Consider the following 24,014-nt stretch of genomic DNA (forward strand, 5'->3'; position numbering starts at 1 on the left):
AAAACTTGAGTGTTTTATAGTTATTTTCTTACTAAAGTTGACTAAATTTGAGTTTGCATTGCTACAAGTCATATTTTATCAAATTTAGTGAAGTAAAAAAAATTAGGGCCCATTTTCGTATTTCGCCCCTGGGCCTCAAAAGATATGGAACGGTCCTGGTTAAGGCACAAGTGCGCGAGCTTATGGTATATTGGTATGTACATACACGTGACATGTCATCTCCTACATGCTTTGTTAATTCACGACTCCCCCGGTCTCTACTCAGCCCTGTAAAGAATTGTAAAAAGGATAGCCACAAAGTCTGGAACAGAACGTGAATTGTTCATTTCTTTTAAAACTTTCCGTTAGAAGTCGCTCCTTTTTCTTTTAATTCTTTTGCAAGAAAGTCATTTTTCTCTCGAAAGTAGTTACTATATTAAAATGTAAAATACTCACAAATCCGTCTTAAATGGAATATTTTAATTTAAACTTTTTTTTGGTTTCACAATTGCTCAATTCTTCTCATATATTTTTTAATATCATTTATTTACTTTTCTTAGTCAGGAATTTGTATACTTACAGTGATATATGTATGTACTTAGGCCAATTATAATCATAAATCCAAATTTGGATCATCAAAATGATCCAAATTTACTCCAATCATATGTTCTAAATAGAAATTTAGATTCATTCATCATTATTATATTCATATATTTTGACTTAAAATCTTTTGAATAAAATTAACAAATTTCATAATTAATTATAATAACAAAATCAATAACTTGATAAAGATAAAATATTATAAAATAATTCAAAAAAGATAAACAATACATAAAAATAAATGTTAAATTTTATATATTGCATAAATATACTAATTTTCAATATATTCTTTTCGTAAATATTCAATTTGAATATTTTGAAATTGAAGATGGACATCTTTCTTTTTGACGTGTCCCACCACATCTGTGGACTGTGGGCGCATAAATGATGAACAATGTAAACGGCATATCATCGTACCGATCTTGTTTATATAATTTAATAATATTTGGTGATAAAAAATGGATCTCACTTTAATTTTTTTATTTTTTCTCAAAAAATGTTAATGTTCATTTATTTAATTCTCTGCAGTTAACTTACACAAATCAAATTACATTGTCACAAACCCTATTCAACTTTGGTAGCATGAGCCCAAATTGGCATCCAATCACCGCGAATTTAAGATGTTGTACTAAAGAAAAAGACAATTACGAATTTGGTGCCGACACAAAAATAATCAAAAACAATATTCATGTTAATACATTATGCTGGTAAATAAATAATTTGGGTTTTTAATGTTACATGTGTTTTGTACCACTATTGAACCACTAAACTACGTTGTATGTTTCTGACAAATTTTCCTCCACTCAACCCTCATTCAATTTTCTATTTCCCAAAAAAATGTGTTCCTTTGTTTCCATGCTTGTTACTTGTGTACTACCTGCTTCTTCTTTTTGGCTTCCGCTGTTCCGCATCTTGAAAACCTTGTGATATGAACAATGACATGCGATTAACAAATTCATAAATATTTTTAAAAAATAACATTAAAAATTAAATCTTTTTTTCATAACTGTCAAGTCATATCTTATTTTTCTCAAATAAATTTCAAATTTATTTTGAATTTTTTTTTTGACGAAAGTGGAGTTTTATTAGCTCAAAGCATCCAAATCAATACAATTCTTAAAACTACTAGGAAGAGACCTCCTATCAAAACTACTGACCCGGAAATAAACATGATTCCTTAGCAAGCTGATGGGCAACCATGTTTGCAGATCATTTAACAAACAACTACTTTCCCTATGATAGTTTAGTTTTTTGTTTTAATGTTTTTGTTGTTCATTATATCCGGTATTTACATATTTGCGAGATTGTTATGATGTTGACTCAATAACAAGGGTATTTATGATGATATATTTACAGTCGATTGCTCAAAATAATAGTTCAGGTATAATATCATGTACATATTTTTTCGAAAAATTGTTTGGTTGTTCATCAAAAAACAAAGATTTAATAGCAATATAATTATGTTTTTATTCAATTTTAATTATATATATAAATATTGCATGATTTTTCATTATTAAATTATTATTGTTTTTCAAAATAATCTGATAATAATTATCAGATGAACCAAACCGACGGGGCGATCCCTTAGTTTTTCTTTTGAGTTAAAATTACTGTTTTGATCCAAGATCAGCACAAGCTTTTCTAGTCAAGTGTACTGTCTCCTACTATATTAGAAAGATATCCATCTTTTGGAATCTGATAGATGACAAATTTAATTGGCGCATGATAGAGACCGTGCTTTCTTTTTAGTAGAAATTTATGCCCCCATATTTATTGCAAGTAGGATATTCCTTTTAGTTTTGATGAATAATAATAAAATAGTTTAAATAATTTAGAAAAAAATATAATGACTTGTGTAATCAATCTTTAATTTAGAAAAAAAAACACAATGACGTGTGTAATCTTTAGTGGTTATAGCAAGAAATAATATTTCAACAAATTTAATGCACGGCGACAATGTGACGCAGTCATATATATAACCACCTCAAATATTTTAACCACCTCAGATAATAATAATAATAATGATAATGTATAACATATTCGGGAATACGTTGAAGCAGGTGATATATAGACCTAATTTCGTTTGTTAATGAAACGCATCACCCTCATTTATTTATTCACAATTACTCAGACTCTCAGACTCACAGGTCTCAGTTCTCAATGTCTCAATCATCCGGTCGAATCAATTGTTTGATATTTTTAGGCAATTTTATCTTCCGAAACTCGTGAAGTTCGAATATTCGAACGAGGGAGGCCTATTAACACTAAACTAATTTTAACACATCATGTGAATTAGTTTTAAATCTTCTCTAAGCTTTTTAGACAATCATTGATATGATAGTTGTAATTAAGACGAGGTAGAAAACTGTTTCTCAAAAATATATATAGCGTCGGAACTATAAATATTTTTAAAAACTAATTCTTTCTGGAGTTAATTACACTTTGTAACCTCTAGATTTGCTCCGAACGCAGTTTAGTACATGAACTTTAAAATGTGGCAATATGCATCTTACACTTAATATTCTCGTGCAAGTTATAACCCCGCGTCATTATTCCGTCCAAATCTGCCGTTAACTTTAACTGTTTGAAAGGTAACAGTGTGTATATTATTTTCTAACAGCTACTTTACCCCCGTGACCCCTCAAAATTTATGTATTATATTTTGAAATTATTTCTGAACACACACAACGATGTAAAAAAACCAAAAATAATTTTTAAAATATGTATTTATTTTAAAATTTTAAAATAAGTTACATCGTTTATGTAAAAAAAAAAAAAAATTTTAGATTCTAAATCTAGATACATCTTTTAAAAATTATTTTAAATAGTTTTACATCGTTGCGTGTGTTCAGAAATAATTTTAAAATATAATACATAATTTTTGAGGAGTTACAAGGGGTAAAGTAGCTGTTAGAAACTAATATACACATCTGGAAAAAAAAAATATACACACTATTGCTCTCAAACAGTTAAAGTTAACGGCAGATTTGGACGAAATAGTGACCACGGGTTACAACTTGCACGAGAATGTTAAGTTTATGGTGCATATTGTCATGTTTTAAAGTTCAGTACTAAACTGCGTTTGGAGCAAATCCAGAGGTTACAAAATACAGTTAACTCTTCTTTCTATGTAGAATCATTCTTCTTCTCAACCACTATGAATCCGTAACAAATGTCACATTATCAGTTATATATCTGTAATATTTAAAATATAACCAATACGATTGAAACAATATGCGTTACAAGTTCAACAAATTTTACATAATATCTTACATCTTACATGTTCAATTTAATCAATCTTATTGGAGATACTCTTGTACAAATTTGTTAAGCGACTCATTCACTTATACAAATTTGTTAAGTAAATTGTTTTTCTAAAATATTAAAATAATATTTTTTTCTTACTCGAAATCTCAGTTTTGATCGGGAATCACGAACCACAAACATTCATTTCAAGAAAATAAATTTATATTATGTAGGCATGATTAATTAGGAGACTTTTAAAAAAATCAAATTCTTACAGAATTATATAGTATATTTTGACAAAGTTAAATAAAGGTATTTCATGACCCAAAAACTATGGTCCGGCAGCTGACCATAAACTTTTGTGTTGCGTCTAAGATATAATTACTGGCGACATGTGTGACCCAATTTAATAAAACTAACATAAATATACTGATTTTGTGACTAATTCTCAATATTTACATGAAATCTTGTACATATTGCTTCAGATCTGAGCGATTGTTAAAAGATGAGCTAACAAAGCTGCAATTATGCATGTTCAAATACAATAAATAAATCAAAGATGGCAGGCGGAGTACTCCATATTTTTGATGGGTGGCATGTTTTAGGCTTTTGTGCTCATTCCTTCAAGTACACCTCTTGAGTCGCAACCAAATTCTGGCCCTTGTTTTCCGCTCAATTGGACCCTTCCTAGCTATTGTTGCTTGTTGTCTTCCAAAACTACATGTGTAAGCAAATGCGAGTTGTGTAGTATGCAAGAAGCAAGCAGGGGTTCGTAGGATGTGTTCTGCTAGCATACTACGTTATAAACTCGAACATGTGACGTATCGTAAATATAACTAATTAATTTATGTAAAACCTGATAACCGAGTGTGATAATGTTATTCCCTTGTAATAGTACTGCTACTGCATCCTATTGTGGATTAACCCACTAGGTAAATATTACCGTTGGGAATGAAGGACAGTATTGATGAATGGCTTAAACAAAAGAAGAGAATGTCTTTATGGAATGGCAGACAATGAGTGAACATTCTCTCATGAAGTGCGTGCCTGCTTTTCCTCCTTTTAATCTACACTGCCGTCGTGCACGCAACGGTTCATACTTCCTGCTATGTTATTTTGTTAAGTGGGTGGCAAAAGTAAACAAGGAATGTGTGTTTGTGCAACTGTTACAGCTCTCATTTTCTTCATGAATCAAAGGTATAGGAACTACGAAAAGTCCACAAGTAAATTCCAGGCATACGAGATACTGGTACTCACACGATGATAAGGCTGATTTATTGGAACATCGCACATCGATTAGTTAAAGAGTATATGAGCCTTTTATAAACACAAGCAAATAACTAATGTATATCGATTTGCTAATACTTTTGGCTGACCTGTGGTGGGTTGTTGGATCCGGTATGCATCGAGCGTAAGACACGTTATATTTATACTGAAATTTTAGCGAAAAGACTAAGAAAATTTGTCATTATGAAGTTCAATAATTCGGACTCCTCTCGATTAATAATGCAATCTCTATTTTTTATTGTTCATAGAACTATATTGCAATACAATTTTAGTAAAAGTGGTGATAAGTAATCTAAATTAAATAATTCTTTTAGTAGCATAACAGAGATGACATAGTAGAGAAAAATTTAATTGGTGTAATTATCATAAAAATAGACAGTTAACCTCACTTATTATATTATTTATACAGAACAAAATATAATATATTGTTTAAATTTTTTTGTCAACCAACTTCGAGTTCCCTACAAATTTTTATATAAATGGAATCGTGGTGTCAAAAAATAATCATGATCTCGTGACAAATAATGGTGAAACAGTAATTTTCTAAACTATCATCAATGACACATGACAGATATGAGTGAGTAATTCTTTACTTTTGGAGGCCCGTCATTTCTCCTCATATATAAAATTTTCCACTCATTTTCCCCTTTATATATAATGATTATCAGCTCGTGATCAAAAAGAGCACCCAAAAGTAAATTCCATTTGTAATCACGGTTGAGGAGGGCTGGGCCTGGTTCTAATAATATTCGTACCACATTTTCTAAACTTATCTTCTATCTTTTAGAATCTCTATATATTTTAGGATAAGTTTTAACGAGACGAGAAATCATTTTCTAATCAAAAAGTAGATCAATTAACGTTCATGTTCTTAGAATAACTCTCTTAGTATATATAAATATAATAAGTATTGGTATCTTAAGCACATAAAACATACTATAAAGATTTTCAGCCCATTCTTGAAGGGCCACCCAATTCGGGAGACTCGCCTTCCTGGGCCGAAAATGAAGCCCAACAACAAACTTATTCAAACTTTCAAGTTTCACCGTGTTCATAACAGTGATCGACAGAAAGATGATAGTATATGTAATCAGAAAAAAACAGTGCCAAAAGTTTCATCATAAAGATTGATGGCTTGTTGCTGTATTAATTCACGAGGAACTTCACTAGCACTTGATTAGTTGTAACTGAAAACTGTTCCTGAATTTGTGATACGCAAAAGCATTTTTTGCTAAACTTTTGTGACAGGAATATGCAAGTATTTTGGGAAGCCTCGAAAATTTGGCATTGTTTTTGGACAAATATCTTACTTTCTTGATATCACGTATGTTAAGTGATCATTCCTGTTAAAAACTTAAGGTATTGGGAGGAGGGCTGATTATCCTGATTATTTATTGTTCTCCCATTTCTCTTCACTCGAGAGCTCATGAGCTCTGATACCTTGTTAAGTGATAAAATCTCTAGTATTAGGAGAAGGACTTACCAGGATCATATATTCATATAGTATTCTAATAGAACAGTAACATTAAAAACCTTTTAATGAGAGGTGTAGGCAAGGTTTAATGCCTTGAATACAGAACTTGCCTTCTGGAGACTTATGATTTACGATTAAGCTAGGTCTTTACAGAAAAGCCACCTCGACAGTGAAAAATATATTTTGCCCTTTTAAGTTGGTACATACTTGATATGTTTGATTTGGTGTGAATGCATAACGATTGATCTACGTCAAAGTGTGGGCTACTATAACGAAGACAGATAGAGATTTTGTTGAGATAAGATAGGGATGAAATGGGAGTATTATAATATGGTATATAAGGAAAGTCGTGTTGAAGATTGTATAATGACACTACAAGTATGGTGAGGTGGTTGTAATTTATGAGAACATCTTTAAGTGTCGTCTGATTGTATTATGTGTAACAGCTTAGCTTCTTATGACCCGGAGGAGCCGACACTTGAAAACAACAAGTTGCTGCTGTAATCTTTGACACAAAAAACTGAAACTGCACACCCCACGGTCAGCTGAATTATGGAAGTTATGAACCAAGGGAAGCAAGAGCCAAGCTTAGAACCGGTGCCGGTTCTTCCAAGACTCAATCGCCTTGATCGCCTGGTACCCCTTTCTCGATTTCTCTATTGTACAAACATGTGTGTGTAATTGTACAGACAAAAGTTATTCGATCTGTTACATTGTTTAGTCATATAAATTTGCATCACCACTTGATAATTGTTAGTTTAGCTACTCGAAGTCGTGGCACGCTGTTAGGGATCTTGATAGGACGGGTATGGGGCGGAGATTTCAATTTCCAGCCTCTCCCCGTGTTCTGACCCTCGCCAGGCCCTGCGATAACCTTTTGCACCAGGCGAATTTTATTGTGATTTATTAGCATAAAAGTATTGAAACTCTGAGAGCCAATGTTCGTTAGATCATCTCTCCGCTAGAGGTTGCTTAGGGGTTGTCAAATCTTATGTGACATGACAATCTTAGTCACCAATTTATTGAAGTTGTATAGTTGTCAAGAGGTTGCTCACTATGATTGTCAAAATTTGTCACCTTCCCAAAATGATTAACATATACAAGTGTAAAATGTGTATATTACTAATATTTTTTTTTTTAGTTCATTAGTCATCTGCAATTTAATTCAACGAACCATATAGGCAACATTCAAAAATTGCTAATTATTAGAGTAGAATATTAATATATGATGATTTAGCAAGACTGACAACTATTTTGACAACCTCTTGTCGGATATGCTCTTATATATCTTTTATAATTACTAAGTTAATTGCCTGGACAACATAAAAATAGTTGATTACCCTAACTAGAGCTGTAAACGAACCGAACTCGGACGAACTCTTACCGAACTCGAACAAAATCTTAACGAACCGAACAATGTTCGATAATTTTATCGAACAAATTTTTATGTCCGAACTCGAGTTCGGTAACGAACCGAACCGAACACGAACTGTTCACGAACATGTCGAACCGAACCGAACACGAACCGAACACGAACAGTTCGCGAACAATAGATATTTTAAAATAATATTCAGGCTATTTTCAAATTAATTTAATAAAAAAATTACCTCAAATATTTTATTTATATATTTTCAACATATACAATATCAATTTTAAATTAATGTACAATTATAAAATAATATTATTACCTAAATTATGAATATTATATATTATATTTACATATAATATTATAAATATTTTTATATATTGTCGAACGAACACGAGCATAACGAACCGAACACGAACACGAGCTTAACGAACCGAACACGAACCGAGCACCCTAAAAGTTCGGTTCGGTTCGTTAAGCTTATCGGACGGAAAATGTTGTTCGAACTCGTGTTCGGTAAGCTTATCGGACGAGCTTACCGAACTCGAACACGAACCGAACCGAGCGAGCTTACCGAACAGTTCGGTTCGTTTACAGCTCTAACCCTAACAGAAAACTTGTTTGAAGTTGAGTCACGTTTTATTATGCAGCTACAACTTCTGGAAGAGAAGCACGGCCTGTCAGGAACACATGTCACTGGTTCTGTTATCAGCGAAACAGAAAAATTAGAAGAAGATAGCCACAGAAAACCTCTATCCTCTGCTCTTGAGGAAGTTCGTCAAAAAGGCACGCTTATGGATCGTCTTGCGATACTCGAAAATCGAGTTTTACAGGTTCCGAAACAATCCCAAAAATATTTAAAGAGAAACATAGTATTCATAATTCATAGGTGATTAGGAGTCCAATCTGCGTTCTTGGCTCAGCCTAAACTGTTATTTTATTTCATTAGCTGAGCTTAGCTATGGATGAGAGGAACTCGTCAAGATCAAGCTCATCAACCACGGCTCAAATTGTTTCCGAGATTTCAGATGCACAAATTGTTGCAGATCAGGAAAAAGGTGAAGCTGTAACTTGTCTTGAACAACAAGACTCTCTTCAAACTAAGGTAAGCCATATATACTCGTATACATTTTTAAATAAGCTTCCTGCATTCAAAAAATCTTTATACGAGTACATGTAGTTATGGAGAATCTTCATGACAGATAACAAAATAAAAAAGAAATGCTAAGATTTTGTGTAAAATTGCATAATTTTATGTAACTCATCAAACTATAAATTATGTGAAGATTTTATCTTAACTGAAATATTTTTTGTCACTTTTTTTTTTTGAAAAAGCAGCGAACAGGCGGAGGGGCAAGGAAAAAGATGCGATCAACAAGTAGGAAAATCAGAGGGTTGTTTAGTATGGGTTGTTCCTCCTAATATATACTCTATGCATCATTGCATTCTCTCTGTATATCATCAGTGTGTTATGATATTTCCTTTCGATATCCGTCTTTGTAAATAAAATCGCGACAACCTACCCTCCGTTTCGATTTATTTTCATGCACGGATTTAATGTTGAACGGAGAGTATAATATACCGAAATATATAACAGAAAATGTTAGTCTCTCCGTTCTAGTTTTATTGTATTCCTTTCCGATTTTCTTTGTCTCCAAATTTTTGTGTCAACTAAATTTGAATATCTAATAGGAGCAGCAGCTCAGCGCAAGTCCAAATACTGCGTTGCTTTAGAGTTTGTGAATATGATTTCATTTCTTTATTTCGTGTTGGATTGTCCGGATGATCCGGACTTGATCGGGCCTGAGTAGTTGGGCTACTTGGTCAGGCCCGAATAGCTGGGCTCACTAAGTGCAACAGCTTTTTTTTTCCTTTCTCATCATATACAAATATTTTATTATATCACAATTTCATCTTTGCTTCTTGTGTTTCGTTGGTCGTTGCTGTGCAGAAAAAGGAAGTTGCATTCTGAATTGTTAACGTCATAGATAAATGTTTATATGGATTTTAGATTTTTTTTTCAATTGTAACGTTCTGAAATTGAGTATCATATATACAGAGACGTAACTGTGGAGGGGCTTACCTGGGCTTAAGCCCAGGTAGTTTTTGAAAAAAAAAAATTACTGTAGTAGTTATATATGTTATGCAATTTATGTGTTATGTGAATCCAAGCTCATTATTAATTAGGTCCAGCCCATCAATATACAACTAGATCTCCGTCCCTGCATATATACTAACCTTTGTAAGAAAATAAGTCCACATTTCACAACTTTCTCTTCTATAAATGCTTATATTTTTTTTTAACAAATATGAACCCAAACAATTACTTACCTTCAAACTCATACAGTTCAGTCTCATAAAATTCTCAATTTTCAAATACTCGGTATACCCTGTGATATTATTAGGATAAGAAAATGAACTCTACACGATGAGCAAACCTTTTCAAATTAGAATGTGACATTTTCCATAATTTAACTATAATTTATTGGCTTATTATAAATATAATAATAATAATGTGTTATCTATTTATTTAAATTCAATATTAGAAAAAGTGTTGTGAATGAAGATAAAATAAAATTAAATGAGGCCAGCTGTAAGTAGAAATAGGTTGCTACCTATAAATGCTCTAAGTGAATTTTATCTAAATATAACAAAAATATTCTGTTTTATCAACGGATGCTCCTATTATACCTGTAGTCCGAAGGATGAGAACCAACTAGATAGTATCTAAGTGGTCTCGTGTCGAGTCAGTCCTGGTTTTGATAATATATATTTTATTTGATAGAGTAGAATAAAAAGCAGATTTTAACAAGGAGAAGAAAAGTGAGAGGGAAGGGTAGAATTTTGTTAATATATTAAAAATAATAATTATATTTTTTAAAAATTAGAAAGGAAAAATACCGCGTCATCAGGCAGCTGTGCACTTGAATCACACTTTGTCGCTTTATTCAGAAGTCAGAATTGCATGCAAAGAGAATGGGTGCCACGTGCACATACATCCATGTACACGCTCTATTATTATCTCTGTATTTCATCACCAACTTTCTTTTATCCTCGAACACTACTATCCTCATTATATAATTACAAACACATTCACAGCTGAGAAAAAGGCTGCTGCTCATCTGAAAAAATGGCGAAGGAGGCGGTGCTGGCCAACGGAATCTTGCCGGAAAACGAGGAAAAGCCGGCGGTGTTCACCGGAAAATCAGTCTCAGGATTTCACTCAATACTGACAATGGTGTTGTGGGTGGGCCCAATTTACTTCAATGTTTTTACCGTCTTGGCTGCTCTCCTCTTTCTCTCTACTTTCAATGCCTCCATGTAAGTTCTTACGTCATATACTACTCCCTCCGTCTCAATTTATAAGTCCATTTTGGAATAAACACACATATTAAGAAAAAAAGTTGGTTAGATGAAATATTATCTCATGTATCATTAATTAGTGCATTGATAAGTGAGAATATAGTTGAGTTTCAAAAAAATCACAATAAATATAAGGATTTAGTGCATTGATAAAAGAGAATAATGCTGATTTTCAAAAAAATCACAATTAATATGTAGATAAATTTGTATTGAAAGAAGAGATGGACAAGTATTTTGGGACAAATTTTTTTTCCAAAATGGACCTATAAATTGAGACGGAGGGAGTATATACATGTAATGCTTTAATTAATTATACTCCCTCCGTCCCTATTTATGTGTCCACTTTGGAAGTAAAAACTTGTCCTTATTTATCTGTCCATTTATACTTTCAAAACTAATTTAATGATAGTTTTTCAAATATATCTCCAAAATTTCAATTTTCAAGACTTGACTTATTTAAAACTTGGTTGAATTCATGTTTTCAAGACATAAAGTAGGGGTATTCCACCATTTTCAAGATATTAATTACAGGTATTGAATGAAAAAGTTTATACAATCAACTATTCCTTGGTATGTGTTTTTTTATCCAAAATGGACAGATAAAAAGGGACGGAGGGAGTATTTTTCAAGTATTATGAACTGATTTGTTTTTTTTACAGAGTACTTGGATTGCTGCTCATACTTGCTTTAATTCCGATTGATAAAAAGAGCAAACTGGGACGCAGATTGGCTAGGTTTTTAACGTTTTATTTCCTCTGTATAAATAATTGCTACGATTTTTATTTTTTTATGGAAATTGAAATTAATTGTAATTGTAATGTTTAATCATGATTACTTCAGGTATCTGTGTAAACATGTCTGCGGTTATTTTCCAGTTACTTTACATGTCGAAGATATGAATGCGTTTGATCCTAATCAGGCCTATGGTAACTATAATTCCTTGAAATATATGTTTAATTTATGTTTAAATTTGAAGCCTGGAGTTGCACACTTTCAGTTGGAATTTTGGGACCAACTGGCGACGATAATGAACATTTTGCCAACCTTCTTAGAATCAGATGGATTGAGCTCAAATGGAATTACATTATAGAAATTGGGGTTCTGTAAATTGTTTCTTAGAGTTGTATACTCTACATTGGAGTAAATGTAGCATGTGATTAACTTTGTATCTCATTGTCCGCAGCTAATGATGCCGAGCTTGTTTTATGCAGTTTTTGGCTATGAGCCTCATTCCGTTTTACCAATCGGTTCTGTTTCACTTTTTGATGTAATGGGTTTGATGCCTATTCCAAAAACAAAGGTCCTCGCAAGCACTGCTGTAAGACTTGTTACTCTTTGATTTCCACCCTTACCCTTTTTGTGTTTACTTATTAATTTGATTAATACAATACAAGACACTGAAAAAAAATGTTTAGGTGTTTTACGCTCCAATTATGAGGCATATATGGACTTGGTTGGGGATGATACCAGCATCAAGGAAAAACTTTCTTTCCCACCTTTCATCTGGTGATAGCTGCATTGTAGTGCCAGGTGGAGTGCAAGAGATGTTCTACATGGAGCATGGCTCTGAGGTTAAAACTTGTAACTCTTATGTTTATCAGTTAAACATAGAAAACCAACAGGAAATTCATATATATCCTTGATTTTATTGGCTTCTACTATTAAGACTTATCTCTCATATAATCTGTAGTGGACTTAAGCAATGACAATTAAAATGTAAATGCCAGTAACCCAATATCCTTGTACTAGGGACTTCATTGCAAACTTGTTGTCCTGCAAAAGCATGAACCTGTAGTCGAGACTTTGCTTTGTGGTACTACTATTGTTTGCTTGATGGTTTTGTTCTTATTTTGCTTTGCCTTTTTACCTAGTTGCAGGTTAAGGCCTTGAAATATTAGTTTTCTTCTGTGAACATGCTAGCATCTCTACTGCCTTAATCTGATTATTATCAGGCTGTTTACTGTTTACTCTTGTGCATTGTAGTCTTCAGTTGTCAAGTTCGTAATGTTGTGAATTAGGTCAAAGGTGTTATGTGATTTTAGTGTGTATGTCCCCTTTTTATATATTACCAGAGATTACTCTTTCTTTAGCTTTTCTTTTACACTGAAACTCATACATTTTTCAATTTGTAGGTTGCTTTCCTCAAGTCAAGACGGGGATTTGTTCGCATAGCTATGGAGAAGGGATGTCCTATAGTGCCAGTTTTTGGCTTTGGTCAGGTATACACTAATTCTGTTCTGCTTATTTGCATGTGTCCTTTTTAAGCATGGATGGTTCAGAGCCAGCAAAAGCAGTGCCTTTAATTGTCAATGTACCTCAATATATTATAGGAGCTTATTCATGACCTCCACATTTTTATCCTGTCTTTCTCATCTTAGTCTACACATTAAATTTTAATAGTTCATGATTGTCAAATAGACATCTGTTATACGGTTTTCACCTTCCTATTCAGTTCTACCTTCATTGATGCTAATTTTCTGTATCGCAAATTGCTTTAGACCGAAGTCTACAAATGGTGGAGGCCTAATGGCAATTTGTTCCTGCAAATTGGTAGAGCAATAAGGGCTGCGCCTATCATCTTCTGGGGAATCTGTGGGTATGTTTAAGGCTTATGGTTTAAAAATCCCGTTCATATGCAATTTTGGAAGAATTAATTTGCATTCTATCTGGGGATGTATTCCCTTTTGTTCACATTCTCTTCACCAGAAAATAAATATCATTAATAACAAGGCATTGTCACATATGATTATAGTTGCATTTGGTAAAAGAATTCATTAAGTATCAGGCTGCTTATCCTAAACTAGGAATAGTTCATTATTTTCTTTGATGCTGGCCTCATGTGTGCATTCTTAAAACCTTATGTATACATATACGGAGGATCACACAGTATAATCCAGTCCCTTTTCCGTCAAGTTGGTCTCTTACATGTTTGTAGCTGTTGCTAACTCTCTTACGTCATTGTTTCAGAACTCATCTACCTTTTCGCAAACCAATACATGTGGTGGTTGGTAAACCTATTAAGTTTGAGAAGAATCCGCAACCCACTATGGAAGAGGTATGTTCATCAGGTTATCTATATCTGATATATTGGAATCTGGTTTGAATGAATATATGATACAAGTCAATAGAATTATATTTAAGTACACTGAGGACATATTATCAAGTGGTGTTGACTAGAGTGATCGACTTGAGATATGAAAGACAAAACCAACAATTTATTCTTGCATTTAGAAACACATTATTCAGAAATTTGACCTACAAAGGACTACATATGATAGCTAAAGTAGCAAAGAGCCAACAGAACAATGAACTTGTACTCTCTGAGTCCTTTGATCTCTAGTCCTTCAAGAATATACCCTCTCCCTGACTTCTAGAAGCACTGTTTGTTGTTTGGCACAGTTCTGAAGTGCCTAGTGTTTGTAATTTGTCATTAATTATTAATAAGCTCTCTTACTTCAAAGTCCCACCCTTCAATTTTAACCTTTGTCCGAATGATATTCGGAATGTAGGATACAGAAAAGCTTATGACGAAATAATGAGAGAAAGAAAATGAAAAAAAAAAGGTCAACCGCCTTAGTATCAATAACAGAGTAGTCATATGTAACTTAGAAGTTTGATCCGCAGTAAAGTGAAATGTACACAAAACTTAACTGATGTTACATTGAATTTAAGTTCTGCTCTGACCTACAACAATTTGGATATTAAGTCTTAGTACATTCTGCTGCAGCGGTAGATGATGACTTAATTTTTCTGTAATCGCTGCTGTCAATAGGTCAAATGAATGGTCTAAGACAAAAAATTGAAATATCTGCTCTATCTGTGGAACTTATGATACATATTACATATAATCATTAATATATGGAGGACAGCTTCATATTTAAGAAAGAAAAAAGTAGCTTATGTTTCCTCACATGTTTCTTGTTTGAACTCCACAACAGGTTGCTGAAGTACAAAATCAATATATTGAAGCGATTCGAGATCTGTTTGAACGCCATAAAGCAAGTGTTGGTCATGCTGATCTTCAGTTGCGGATTCTTTGAGAATGGACAGGCTGTCACCCCTGATCCTGATCCACCCCATATGATAATTCCTTCATATTTTAGAACTTGGCTAGTGCCTATACCTCATGAATGTCATGAATGATCCGGCAACTTTATTGTGTATTAACTGTTGTCGCCTGTGTTGGCATAATATCCTTAAGATCTAGTGCGAAAGAGTTCAGCAGTTTTTAAAGATTTTTTTTTTTTTTTTTTTTGCCAAAGTGAGGTTTCAGCAGTTGCTAACTTTGTTTCTCGATGATGATTTTGTTGCATTGGCTATTGCCTTTTCTTCTTTTTTTTACAGGGCGCTGGTTATTGTTAACTTCGATCTTTTTATGTGTCTGTAATCTTACAGAAACAGGGGATTGTCGTGTAGTTTTTGGTGGATAATAAATCTCAGTGAGCTAGGATTTTTTTGTTCATGAATTAGAAGCAAATTTTGTTTAGAAATGTTCAGTGATGGAGACAAGGATCGGATATCCTATGCGGCATTGACTGTATTTATAAAAGTCGAAACTCACCCCAACATAAAACCAAACTAAACATATTCCGAAACTAACCCAACATAAAACCAAACTAAACATATCCGGTATATCCTGCAGAATAACGGTATATCCTGTATAACGGTATATCCTGCAGAGCAGGGTAAAATACATATCCTGTAGATCCCGGGAGCAGGTTAAAATACACACCCATTCCCTTATTCTAAAAAAGGAGGGAGGTTGTTTCTATGAATACTCACCTTTATCGTGAAATTATCTATCATTAAATGTCTGAGCTTTTTATTCAAGTTAGAGTGTCATAACCCTCAAAACGGGAATAAATCCATCACATGGAGGCTCCTAAAACACAAAAGAGGAGATAGAATAAATTCTTAAATTTATTAATAGCTTCTAGTGAGCTTTATTTGAACCGAGACTATATATTTTTCTACCTGAGAGCTCGTAATGATAGCCTCTCAGAAATGCTCTAACCAATCATAATAGCAACCACTTCGCAGCAAGAATGTTGACCACCACAAGAATCATTTGTTTTATGCAATAATAGGCTAAACCCTGTCACAAGTATTTCTTAAACAAATGCCAACAGATGCAAATAATTTATATTGTAACAAAACTGATTTTTGTACCGGCTTTGGTAGCTGCTCTTTTGAAACTGTACGCTGGAGTATATATGATACAACAGAACCCATAGACAAAATATAAATAATAATATATAACCGGGTAGCAAGTTTCAAAAACAAAGACAGCTGTAGACTCCCTTTAAGATGTCACCATTGATGCCAAATCCAATTCTTCATCAGAATCAATCACAAACTCGAAATCATAGTAGGGGCTTGCCTGCCATAAAACCGTATATTAGCTTGTATAACTGTTCACATACACTTATTCTAGATGTTTTTGCAAAAAGCAACAATGAGAAGCTTTTGTTAATGCAACTAATGTCTTAGAAAGTGCAAAATCAGAAATCTGTTCAGATAATCAATAATTTCCATACCTTTGGTCTTGGACTGACTGCTTCAAAACTATGAAATACTGGAGTATCAAAATAAGGAGGCTCTAAAACAATATACGCTCCTTTATTTTTGTATCTCTCCTCTGTCGCCTGTAATATAAACAAATAATGAGAAATCAGGACTAGTGAATCCTCTAATGTTAGTAAGGGTGGCAAAACAGACAAGAAACGAATTTGACCCACAAAGTACGAATTCTTTTGGAGATTTCATGTTTGTGTTGGTTTCAAATTGATCCAAGATTGAACAGAAAAAATCATGTCATTTTCGGGTTACCCGAAACTAACTCAAAATTTCCCAAAATTATGTGTATAACAAATAAAATGCTATATATCTTTAAAAAGTACATATGTTTTACGGGGGTTGATGCTCCTAAATACATACTCACCTAAGTTGGGTGAGTACTAGGGCTTTTTAATGTGAATGCATGGGGACAATTATGCAATTTAAAGAATTAGATCAAATGATTCCAAATTGCCACTAATGTGTACCACATAGTTAATAACATACCTAAGTATGTACTTGGTAACATTTTTTTTATTTTGTATAATTTATGTATTATCTATTAATTAAATCCAAATATTATATCTTAATCTAATTTTAATTAATTCATAAGATTAAAATGTTGTTTATTTACTATTATAAATAGATATTTATTAATGAATTAATATTATTTCGGGTCGAGGTCAGGATGCTCACTCGATGGGTAGTGCAGGTTGGGTATTCTAAGACATTAAAATTTTGGTACAGGTTCGGGTTTTGATCAAATTTCTAAACCGGGCCTGAAACAGATCCCAAAGCCCTAAATGTGTGTTTATTACTTAGTGGATTGAAATAGCTGTTTGGATATCCGGAGCTTTTTCAAGATTGTCATGTATCCACGGTCTGGTAAAAAAAAAAAAAATTGCTATTTACCCAACAATTTCATTCAAAATAGCTTTTTCATTTCGCTAGTCAAAACAACTACTAGAATCCGCCACCGCTAACCGCTAATTGCCAACAAACAGGGCCAATGTCTCTGAAGTGTAAACTATATCAAAATCTACCTAAATGTCTTTATTTGGGAGTATTAAGCAGTTGTAGATCAAAAGATGGCCCTGCTTTTGTTATTTTCATTTGCAAAGTAATGCCCACAAAGCCGTTTGTGGGAAAGACCAGCCACAATTCATTCCTAGATACCAGTCATTACGAAATTGTCCCAATCGTATAATAGAAATTAAAATAATAAATTACAAGGAAAATGGGACCTGGCCTCAAAAGCATGGTATGTTGTAAGGTGAGCTTGAGCAAACATGATGCCATTCTAATAGCTAAAATTAATGAAATATACAACAAGACTTGTCATATTCTAGATTCTTGCAACAATCTCTCAGTGTTACCGATTATGTCCACAATAATAGGAATTTCTATCAATTTAAGTAAGAAGCATGAGTATAAGATGAACGAAAATCTACCCACTAAAGTAGTTGAAAGAAGAGAAAAAATACCTGGAACTGCGGGTAATCTGGGGCACTGAATAGGGTGATCAGTTTTCCGGACTCTACAACATGATCTATTGTGTAACCTTCGTCCATACCTCCTAAGCCAGGTCTTTTTTCCCTTGCATCAGGACCTTCATGCGATCTGATAATTAACTAAAACAGCAATAAAAATATAGCAATCAAGTTAGTATCAACAACTTGTACGTTCTGGTATTTCCGGTAAACAAATTTTTAATGATATTTACCAAAAAAGGGTACAATTCTGCGAACATTTGCTATGCATATTACGTTAAGAAGACACATATGTGCGTGTCTGTGTTAAAATATCATCAATCATGGAAACAAAAAAAAAAAAAAAAAAAATCAGCACAAAATATAAATTCATGAACTCACCTTAAAACCGAACTTTTTCAGAAATTCTTCAGTGCAGTCTGGACCCCACAACAGGCCTATGCCTCTCTCATTGTTGGGGGATAGACCAGGGGTCATCGATGGGTCAGACCAAAGCACATCGCCTGGAATCAAGTTCGCACCTTCCCACGGAGGATCAAGAACAGATCTCCTGGCTTTAGATAACTCCTCCAAAGAGCCGAGATATAAAGAATTCGACTCAGGATTGATAATAATTTTACGTGTCTTCTTCTTAGCTCTCTTTGATGGGGTAACAGGTGTGCCACGAAAGAGCCCACCATGTGCTGTGTAAACACTCCCCGCTATAATTGAAGCTAAAGGAAGTCCTTCAAAGCATCCGAGACATTTACGGTAAACGTGCTTCCCGTTACCTCCGTATTTGGCCATAACTTCTTTTTCAAAACCATACACAGAGGTACAATATTTTGATTCATGATTTCCGCGAAGTAGATATACTCTATGTGGCAAAAAAACCTGCAACAAATGCATTATTATCCATATGAATGACATAGTGTGAACTAAGGATAATAGAAAAGAAAATATACCTGACAAAAATTACAGAATGAGGTACTATATCCAAAAAGTGTTGTAAATTAAGAAACGTGGAGCATTAAAAGCCACTGTAAATGCATGAACTCAACAAAATTGATAGAAATTAAAAAGAGAAGATAAGGACTAATCTAAGAACAGTTATTATCCAAACATTGTTACTAAGATATGTAAATATACCCGAAAAATCGATTATATGCAAGACAGTTTACCGTAAATTAGTGATTGTCATAATGGTCCAGAATGTATGAGCAAACAGTTATTGCATCATGAATAGACATCCTTTTATCACTAACATAAAATTAAATGAGAACAGTAAAATAACAACTGAGATTAAAGATTTAACCAAACATGAACACGTACAAAAACTGTTCAATAGAGTTCAAGTTGACATTTAACTAAGTAGTATTTGGTCACAAATATCTGAACAAACATCTAGACATTGTTTTTCATTCAATGCTTCTATGCATTATACTAAAACAGACTGAGAATTTAGATATTATCGGCACTTCATTACTGAACCCAAGAATTTTCTTGTAAAACTGAAACATACTCTCCACTTCGGGTTTAGAAATTCAAATTAGTTACCCTTGTTGCTATATGTCTTGACTCTAATCATAAAAGCATTCAGAAATACCATTTAGCTAATTATTCCAACACACAGGTTATACAAGATATCAACGCACATTTACACAACAAAAATTCGACATCAAGATTTTGTCTTTTTACTATAACCAAACTCTGATAATTTCCATTGCAAAAAACTTCCCATTACTATCGACCAATTATGTCAAGTATCCAAGAGAAAATATATTAATCTTTATCCAGAAAAATCATAACTAAACTATATAACTGAGATATCAATACTATCTAGCCAATTACGAAACACACAAATTACACATATATTCTATGCACATGTACTTAAACGACATCAAGATTTTATTAGCATCACAAAACTCTTTTAAATTCCACTTTATCAATCAAATATGCCAAGCATCCAAGACGCAATAAATTCCTCCTTGACAAACAAATTCAAACAAGCAATAGTTCAGTTAATCCCATTTGGCCAATTATGTTGGCACATGAATCATAAATTATATCCAACGGACAGTCAGAGACTCTGCCAAATCAATAACGTCGAGCATTCATTTTTTTACTACAAACAAACTCATATAAATTTTAATGGCATCTACAAATCATGTCAAGCATCCAACACATAAAATTTCATCTACTACAAATGAAACTATATACCTTCCAGGCCAAAAGGAGGAAAAAATCTTAATCCCCGAAGCACCACAATCAACAGTTCCCAATCAAAACATAAACTTGATTCTTATTAAATCGAGCTTTAATATTTAATGAGAAATGAAAGCATTACAAAACTGGTTCTATAAAGTTCATGTCGACATATAACTATCTACACTTTGGTCTATACGAAACGGGAATGAAGGATATACAAAACTAACTCATGTGATAAGGGTTCTGATTCTTGTTAACAGGGCTCATTAACTATGAACCAAACACCGCCCAAGATTTCATCGTCTAAATACGAAGTCCAATAACTTCCATTGCAGAAACTGATATTACTATCTACTAGTTATGCCAAGTCGCCAGACACAATAACTTCATATCAATCTGAATGACCATAACTAAACTATACAACTGCTAGTTCAATTAAATTCAGCCACTTGTGAGAACACACAAACTATAAATAATAATCCATGCTCATGTACATAAATGACAATATTTCATTAGCTCAAAACAACTCTTGTAACTTCAACTTTATCAACCAAATTTGCCAACATTCAAGAAAAAACAAATTCCTCCTAAATGCGAAAAATCAGTTGAGCATTACTTTAGTTAATACCATATATATCCAATGCACATTCTCAGATTCTGACAAAATGAAGAACATAAGAATGCATCTTTTTTACTAAAAAGTACAAACAAACTCTTATAACTTCCGTTACCATGTACTAATCATATAAAGCATCCAACAAACAATGAATTCATCTACAGCGACAAAAAGTATATACCTTCCAAGCCAAAAGGAGCAAAAAAGTCTCGAGCCCCCACGCGCCACGATCAACATAATCCCCATTGAAAACATAAACCCGATTCTCATCCGGAAACCCCGCCTCCCTGAACAAAAACAACACATCATGTAACTGCCCGTGCACATCCCCTACAACAACAACACTCGTCCCATCCCCACACTCATCAATCCTCACACAATTAGGCTCCTTATGCAAGACCTTGGACGCAGTCAAGACGAGACTGTCGAACACTTTGACAGGCAAAACAGAGGGCAATTCAGAGGGGGGCAAGTTTCTAGAAGCCCATTCGAAGACAGATATAAGGTTGAGGATCCAATCTAGAGTTAGGGTTCCGGGCCACGAGATTGGGATCTGGGCCGGGGGAGATGGGGAGATTAAATTGTCGCCGTCGGATGAGGAGGAGGAGGGGAATGAGGCGGAGGAGAAGAAGTCGTCGGAAGAGGAGTTGTGTGGGAGTGGTGGAGTGGTGGTGGGAGGTGGTGGTGCGGCGGTAGTTGTGGCGGAGTCTGGGGGCTCCGATGGTGATTGCATCTTGATTCTTGTGTTGGTTTGATGGTGCTAGCGGGGTAGTGGTTTTTATTTGTTTGTTTGTGTGGGGATTGTTTGAGTTGAGAAGAGGGGAAAGTGAAAAGAGGGGGTATGTGTGGGGAAGAGTGAGGTCAGAGACGGTGTGTTCTTTGTCAGAGCCACCTAGACAACAGATTCATGCAAGCTTTTTATGTGTATTTAGTATTCCCTCTGTTTTTTAATATATGACATTTGACTTTTTGGCACACACTTTTAAGTGCTTTGACCGGATAGTTAAAAATATTATTTTTGAATTTTTCTTTTTCTGAATAAAAATATACAACCAAAATTTTAATTCACAAAAAAAATCAATCAAAAATAATGATTTCTACTATCCGGTCAACCCACCTAAGGTTACGTGCCCAAATCAAAAGTGTCATATGAAAAAACAGAGGGAGTATTTACCCCATGTACGGCATCACATGTTTTTTTTTAGTATTTATTTTATTTGGCGAATATTTTATGCTAAGGACTAAGGAGTAAGAGCATCTCCAGCAGTGTCTTAGTGTCTTCCTTATAAATATTATAAAATATTGAATCCTAATGATTTAGGACAAGATTTTGTATTTCAACTCCAACAATGATCCTTGTAATTCATTCCTTATTATTATTATAATAATAAATTTGGAAAGAGATTGATAAAAGATGGAAGGAAGAGAGAGAAAATAAGTTACAATAAGAGAGAGAAATGATTTTTTTATTAAAGAAATCAAAGAAGGCATGGCTAGTGGTGCCTTATTAGAGCATCTCCAATAGGCTCTTTATTTGAGCTCTTAAATTGAAAAATAAAGAGCCATGCCAAATTTTGAGCTCCAAGAGACTCTTAGAAGCTTTTTAAAAACTTAAGAGTCTCTTCTCTCTCCTCAATTGTAGGAGCCACTAGATAGCTCTTAACTAATATTTTATTATAAGTTTGTTCCACTTACTCTCTTTCTTTCCACTTTCTTTTGTCTTTTTATGAGTTCAATGTACTTTTAATAATATAAAAATAAATAAAGAAGGGATATGAAGAACATTGTTGGAGTACATGTACACTAAATTGCTAAGAGCTAATAATTTATATTATATTTAAGAGTGAATCTAAGAGTCTATTGGAGATGCTCTTAATAAGGCATGGAAGGAGGGTCCTAATGATTTAAGGCACCTCTAAGACACTGCTGGAGCACTAATTTATGTCACATTCCTTATAATTGGACTTAGGACATGAAATAAGGAAGCTGCTGGAGTTGCTCTAAGGATGCAAAAAGGGAGGGGGAGTATTGAACGAAATAAATCGAGAACTGAAATTCTAATTTTTTTCGGATCGAACCGGATCAAAATTTTATTATGGACCGAACCGGACGGAATCGTAATAATTCGGTTCGGTCCAGACCAAAGAATCAAAATTTTAAAATTAAAATTAAATTGTTTTATAAATAAAATTAAATTTTATGAATTCTTTTAAAAAAATTAATATTTATTAATCATCAGCACTCTATCAAAGATAAATTCAATTAAATTTACAAATTATATATTATTATGATGATATATAAAATATATTTTATATATTTTTTGGACTATTCGGCTTTTTCGGTTCAGAGAAAACCGAAATATTTATTTAAAGACCGGACCCAACCGATAACTGCTTAATATATATCTAACTACTTAATATATTAAGTGTGGGACCTGGTTAGACGCCCGTATGCCCACACTAGACCGAAGCCCAACCAGGTCGGGCCCAAGCGCTTTTAGAACAAACGAAGACCACGTCCCCGCCATAAGATCCGAATGTTAAATCCTAAAGTTCACTCCTCTGATTTCGTGGAACTACTCCTAGTCTCTTACCACCTTCCGAGTTCCGATCCTTTCGGCCCAATTTTATGGAGACCCAAATCTAAAAAGTTAGATAGCCCAAGTGCAAGGGAGGAGCCGAATCTGAAAAACTGGATAAACAGCTTACACCACACAGCTGACAAGGGTGGCAACTGGCAAATGAAAAGAAACCAAAACCATGATGAACCAGCCCAAGAAAAAGATTTAGGACTTAAAAGTAAGCCTGGCTAGATCTAAGAACAAAACCTCCAAGCCCAAACAATCTTTCC

The 24,014-nt window shown here is 33.7% G+C and overlaps 3 protein-coding genes across 4 annotated transcripts; 2 read left to right on the plus strand and 1 right to left on the minus strand.

The window, feature by feature from the left end:
- The first annotated feature begins 6,793 nt into the window (after positions 1-6,793).
- On the plus strand, positions 6,794-9,442 carry LOC108217650 (uncharacterized). Of its 2 annotated transcripts, none has more exons than XM_017390501.2 (4): positions 6,794-7,222; positions 8,603-8,785; positions 8,902-9,057; positions 9,288-9,442. In XM_017390501.2, the coding sequence occupies exons 1-4, from the start codon at positions 7,139-7,141 to the stop codon at positions 9,372-9,374; spliced, it is 510 nt and encodes a 169-aa protein (XP_017245990.1). In that variant the 5' UTR covers positions 6,794-7,138; the 3' UTR covers positions 9,375-9,442. The 2 variants fall into 2 exon arrangements, with proteins under 2 accessions (XP_017245990.1, XP_017245991.1); XM_017390502.2 differs by having other exon boundaries at positions 6,800-7,222; positions 9,291-9,442.
- A 1,548-nt stretch (positions 9,443-10,990) lies between these two features.
- On the plus strand, positions 10,991-15,614 carry LOC108217753 (diacylglycerol O-acyltransferase 2D). Its single transcript, XM_017390636.2, has 9 exons — positions 10,991-11,273; positions 11,975-12,049; positions 12,156-12,241; positions 12,527-12,633; positions 12,731-12,886; positions 13,448-13,534; positions 13,814-13,911; positions 14,283-14,370; positions 15,254-15,614. Exons 1-9 carry the CDS (start codon positions 11,083-11,085, stop codon positions 15,353-15,355), a joined length of 990 nt encoding a protein of 329 aa, XP_017246125.1. The 5' UTR covers positions 10,991-11,082; the 3' UTR covers positions 15,356-15,614.
- A 749-nt stretch (positions 15,615-16,363) lies between these two features.
- Positions 16,364-22,057, minus strand: LOC108219574 (serine/threonine-protein phosphatase 7). The gene is made up of 5 exons (XM_017393080.2): positions 21,346-22,057; positions 18,743-19,234; positions 18,356-18,502; positions 16,853-16,960; positions 16,364-16,695 (listed from the first exon to the last, which is right to left on the minus strand). Exons 1-5 carry the CDS (start codon positions 21,895-21,897, stop codon positions 16,618-16,620), a joined length of 1,377 nt encoding a protein of 458 aa, XP_017248569.1. The 5' UTR covers positions 21,898-22,057; the 3' UTR covers positions 16,364-16,617.
- Positions 22,058-24,014: the final 1,957 nt, after the last annotated feature.

The sequence above is a fragment of the Daucus carota genome, chromosome 4 (genome assembly GCF_001625215.2).
Source record: "Daucus carota subsp. sativus chromosome 4, DH1 v3.0, whole genome shotgun sequence".
Taxonomy (NCBI): Eukaryota; Viridiplantae; Streptophyta; class Magnoliopsida; order Apiales; family Apiaceae; genus Daucus; species Daucus carota.

What these genes read in the sequence shown, in the direction of transcription:
- LOC108219574 (XM_017393080.2), bottom strand. Translation starts at nt 21,897, where the DNA reads ATGCAATCACCATCGGAGCCCCCAGACTCCGCCACAACTACCGCCGCA. An exon ending in CAGATTACCCGCAGTTCCAG is followed by an intron (nt 16,961 to 18,355) that starts GTATTTTTTCTC and finishes TTTATATTACAG; the next exon opens with GCGACAGAGGAGAGATACAA. An exon ending in CAGTCAGTCCAAGACCAAAG is followed by an intron (nt 16,696 to 16,852) that starts GTATGGAAATTA and finishes GTTTTATGGCAG; the next exon opens with GCAAGCCCCTACTATGATTT.
- LOC108217753 (XM_017390636.2), top strand. Translation starts at nt 11,083, where the DNA reads ATGGCGAAGGAGGCGGTGCTGGCCAACGGAATCTTGCCGGAAAACGAG. An exon ending in TGATCCTAATCAGGCCTATG is followed by an intron (nt 12,242 to 12,526) that starts GTAACTATAATT and finishes TGTTTTATGCAG; the next exon opens with TTTTTGGCTATGAGCCTCAT. An exon ending in ACATGGAGCATGGCTCTGAG is followed by an intron (nt 12,887 to 13,447) that starts GTTAAAACTTGT and finishes TTCAATTTGTAG; the next exon opens with GTTGCTTTCCTCAAGTCAAG.
- LOC108217650 (XM_017390501.2), top strand. Translation starts at nt 7,139, where the DNA reads ATGGAAGTTATGAACCAAGGGAAGCAAGAGCCAAGCTTAGAACCGGTG. An exon ending in TCGAAAATCGAGTTTTACAG is followed by an intron (nt 8,786 to 8,901) that starts GTTCCGAAACAA and finishes TTATTTCATTAG; the next exon opens with CTGAGCTTAGCTATGGATGA. An exon ending in AAGACTCTCTTCAAACTAAG is followed by an intron (nt 9,058 to 9,287) that starts GTAAGCCATATA and finishes TTTTTGAAAAAG; the next exon opens with CAGCGAACAGGCGGAGGGGC.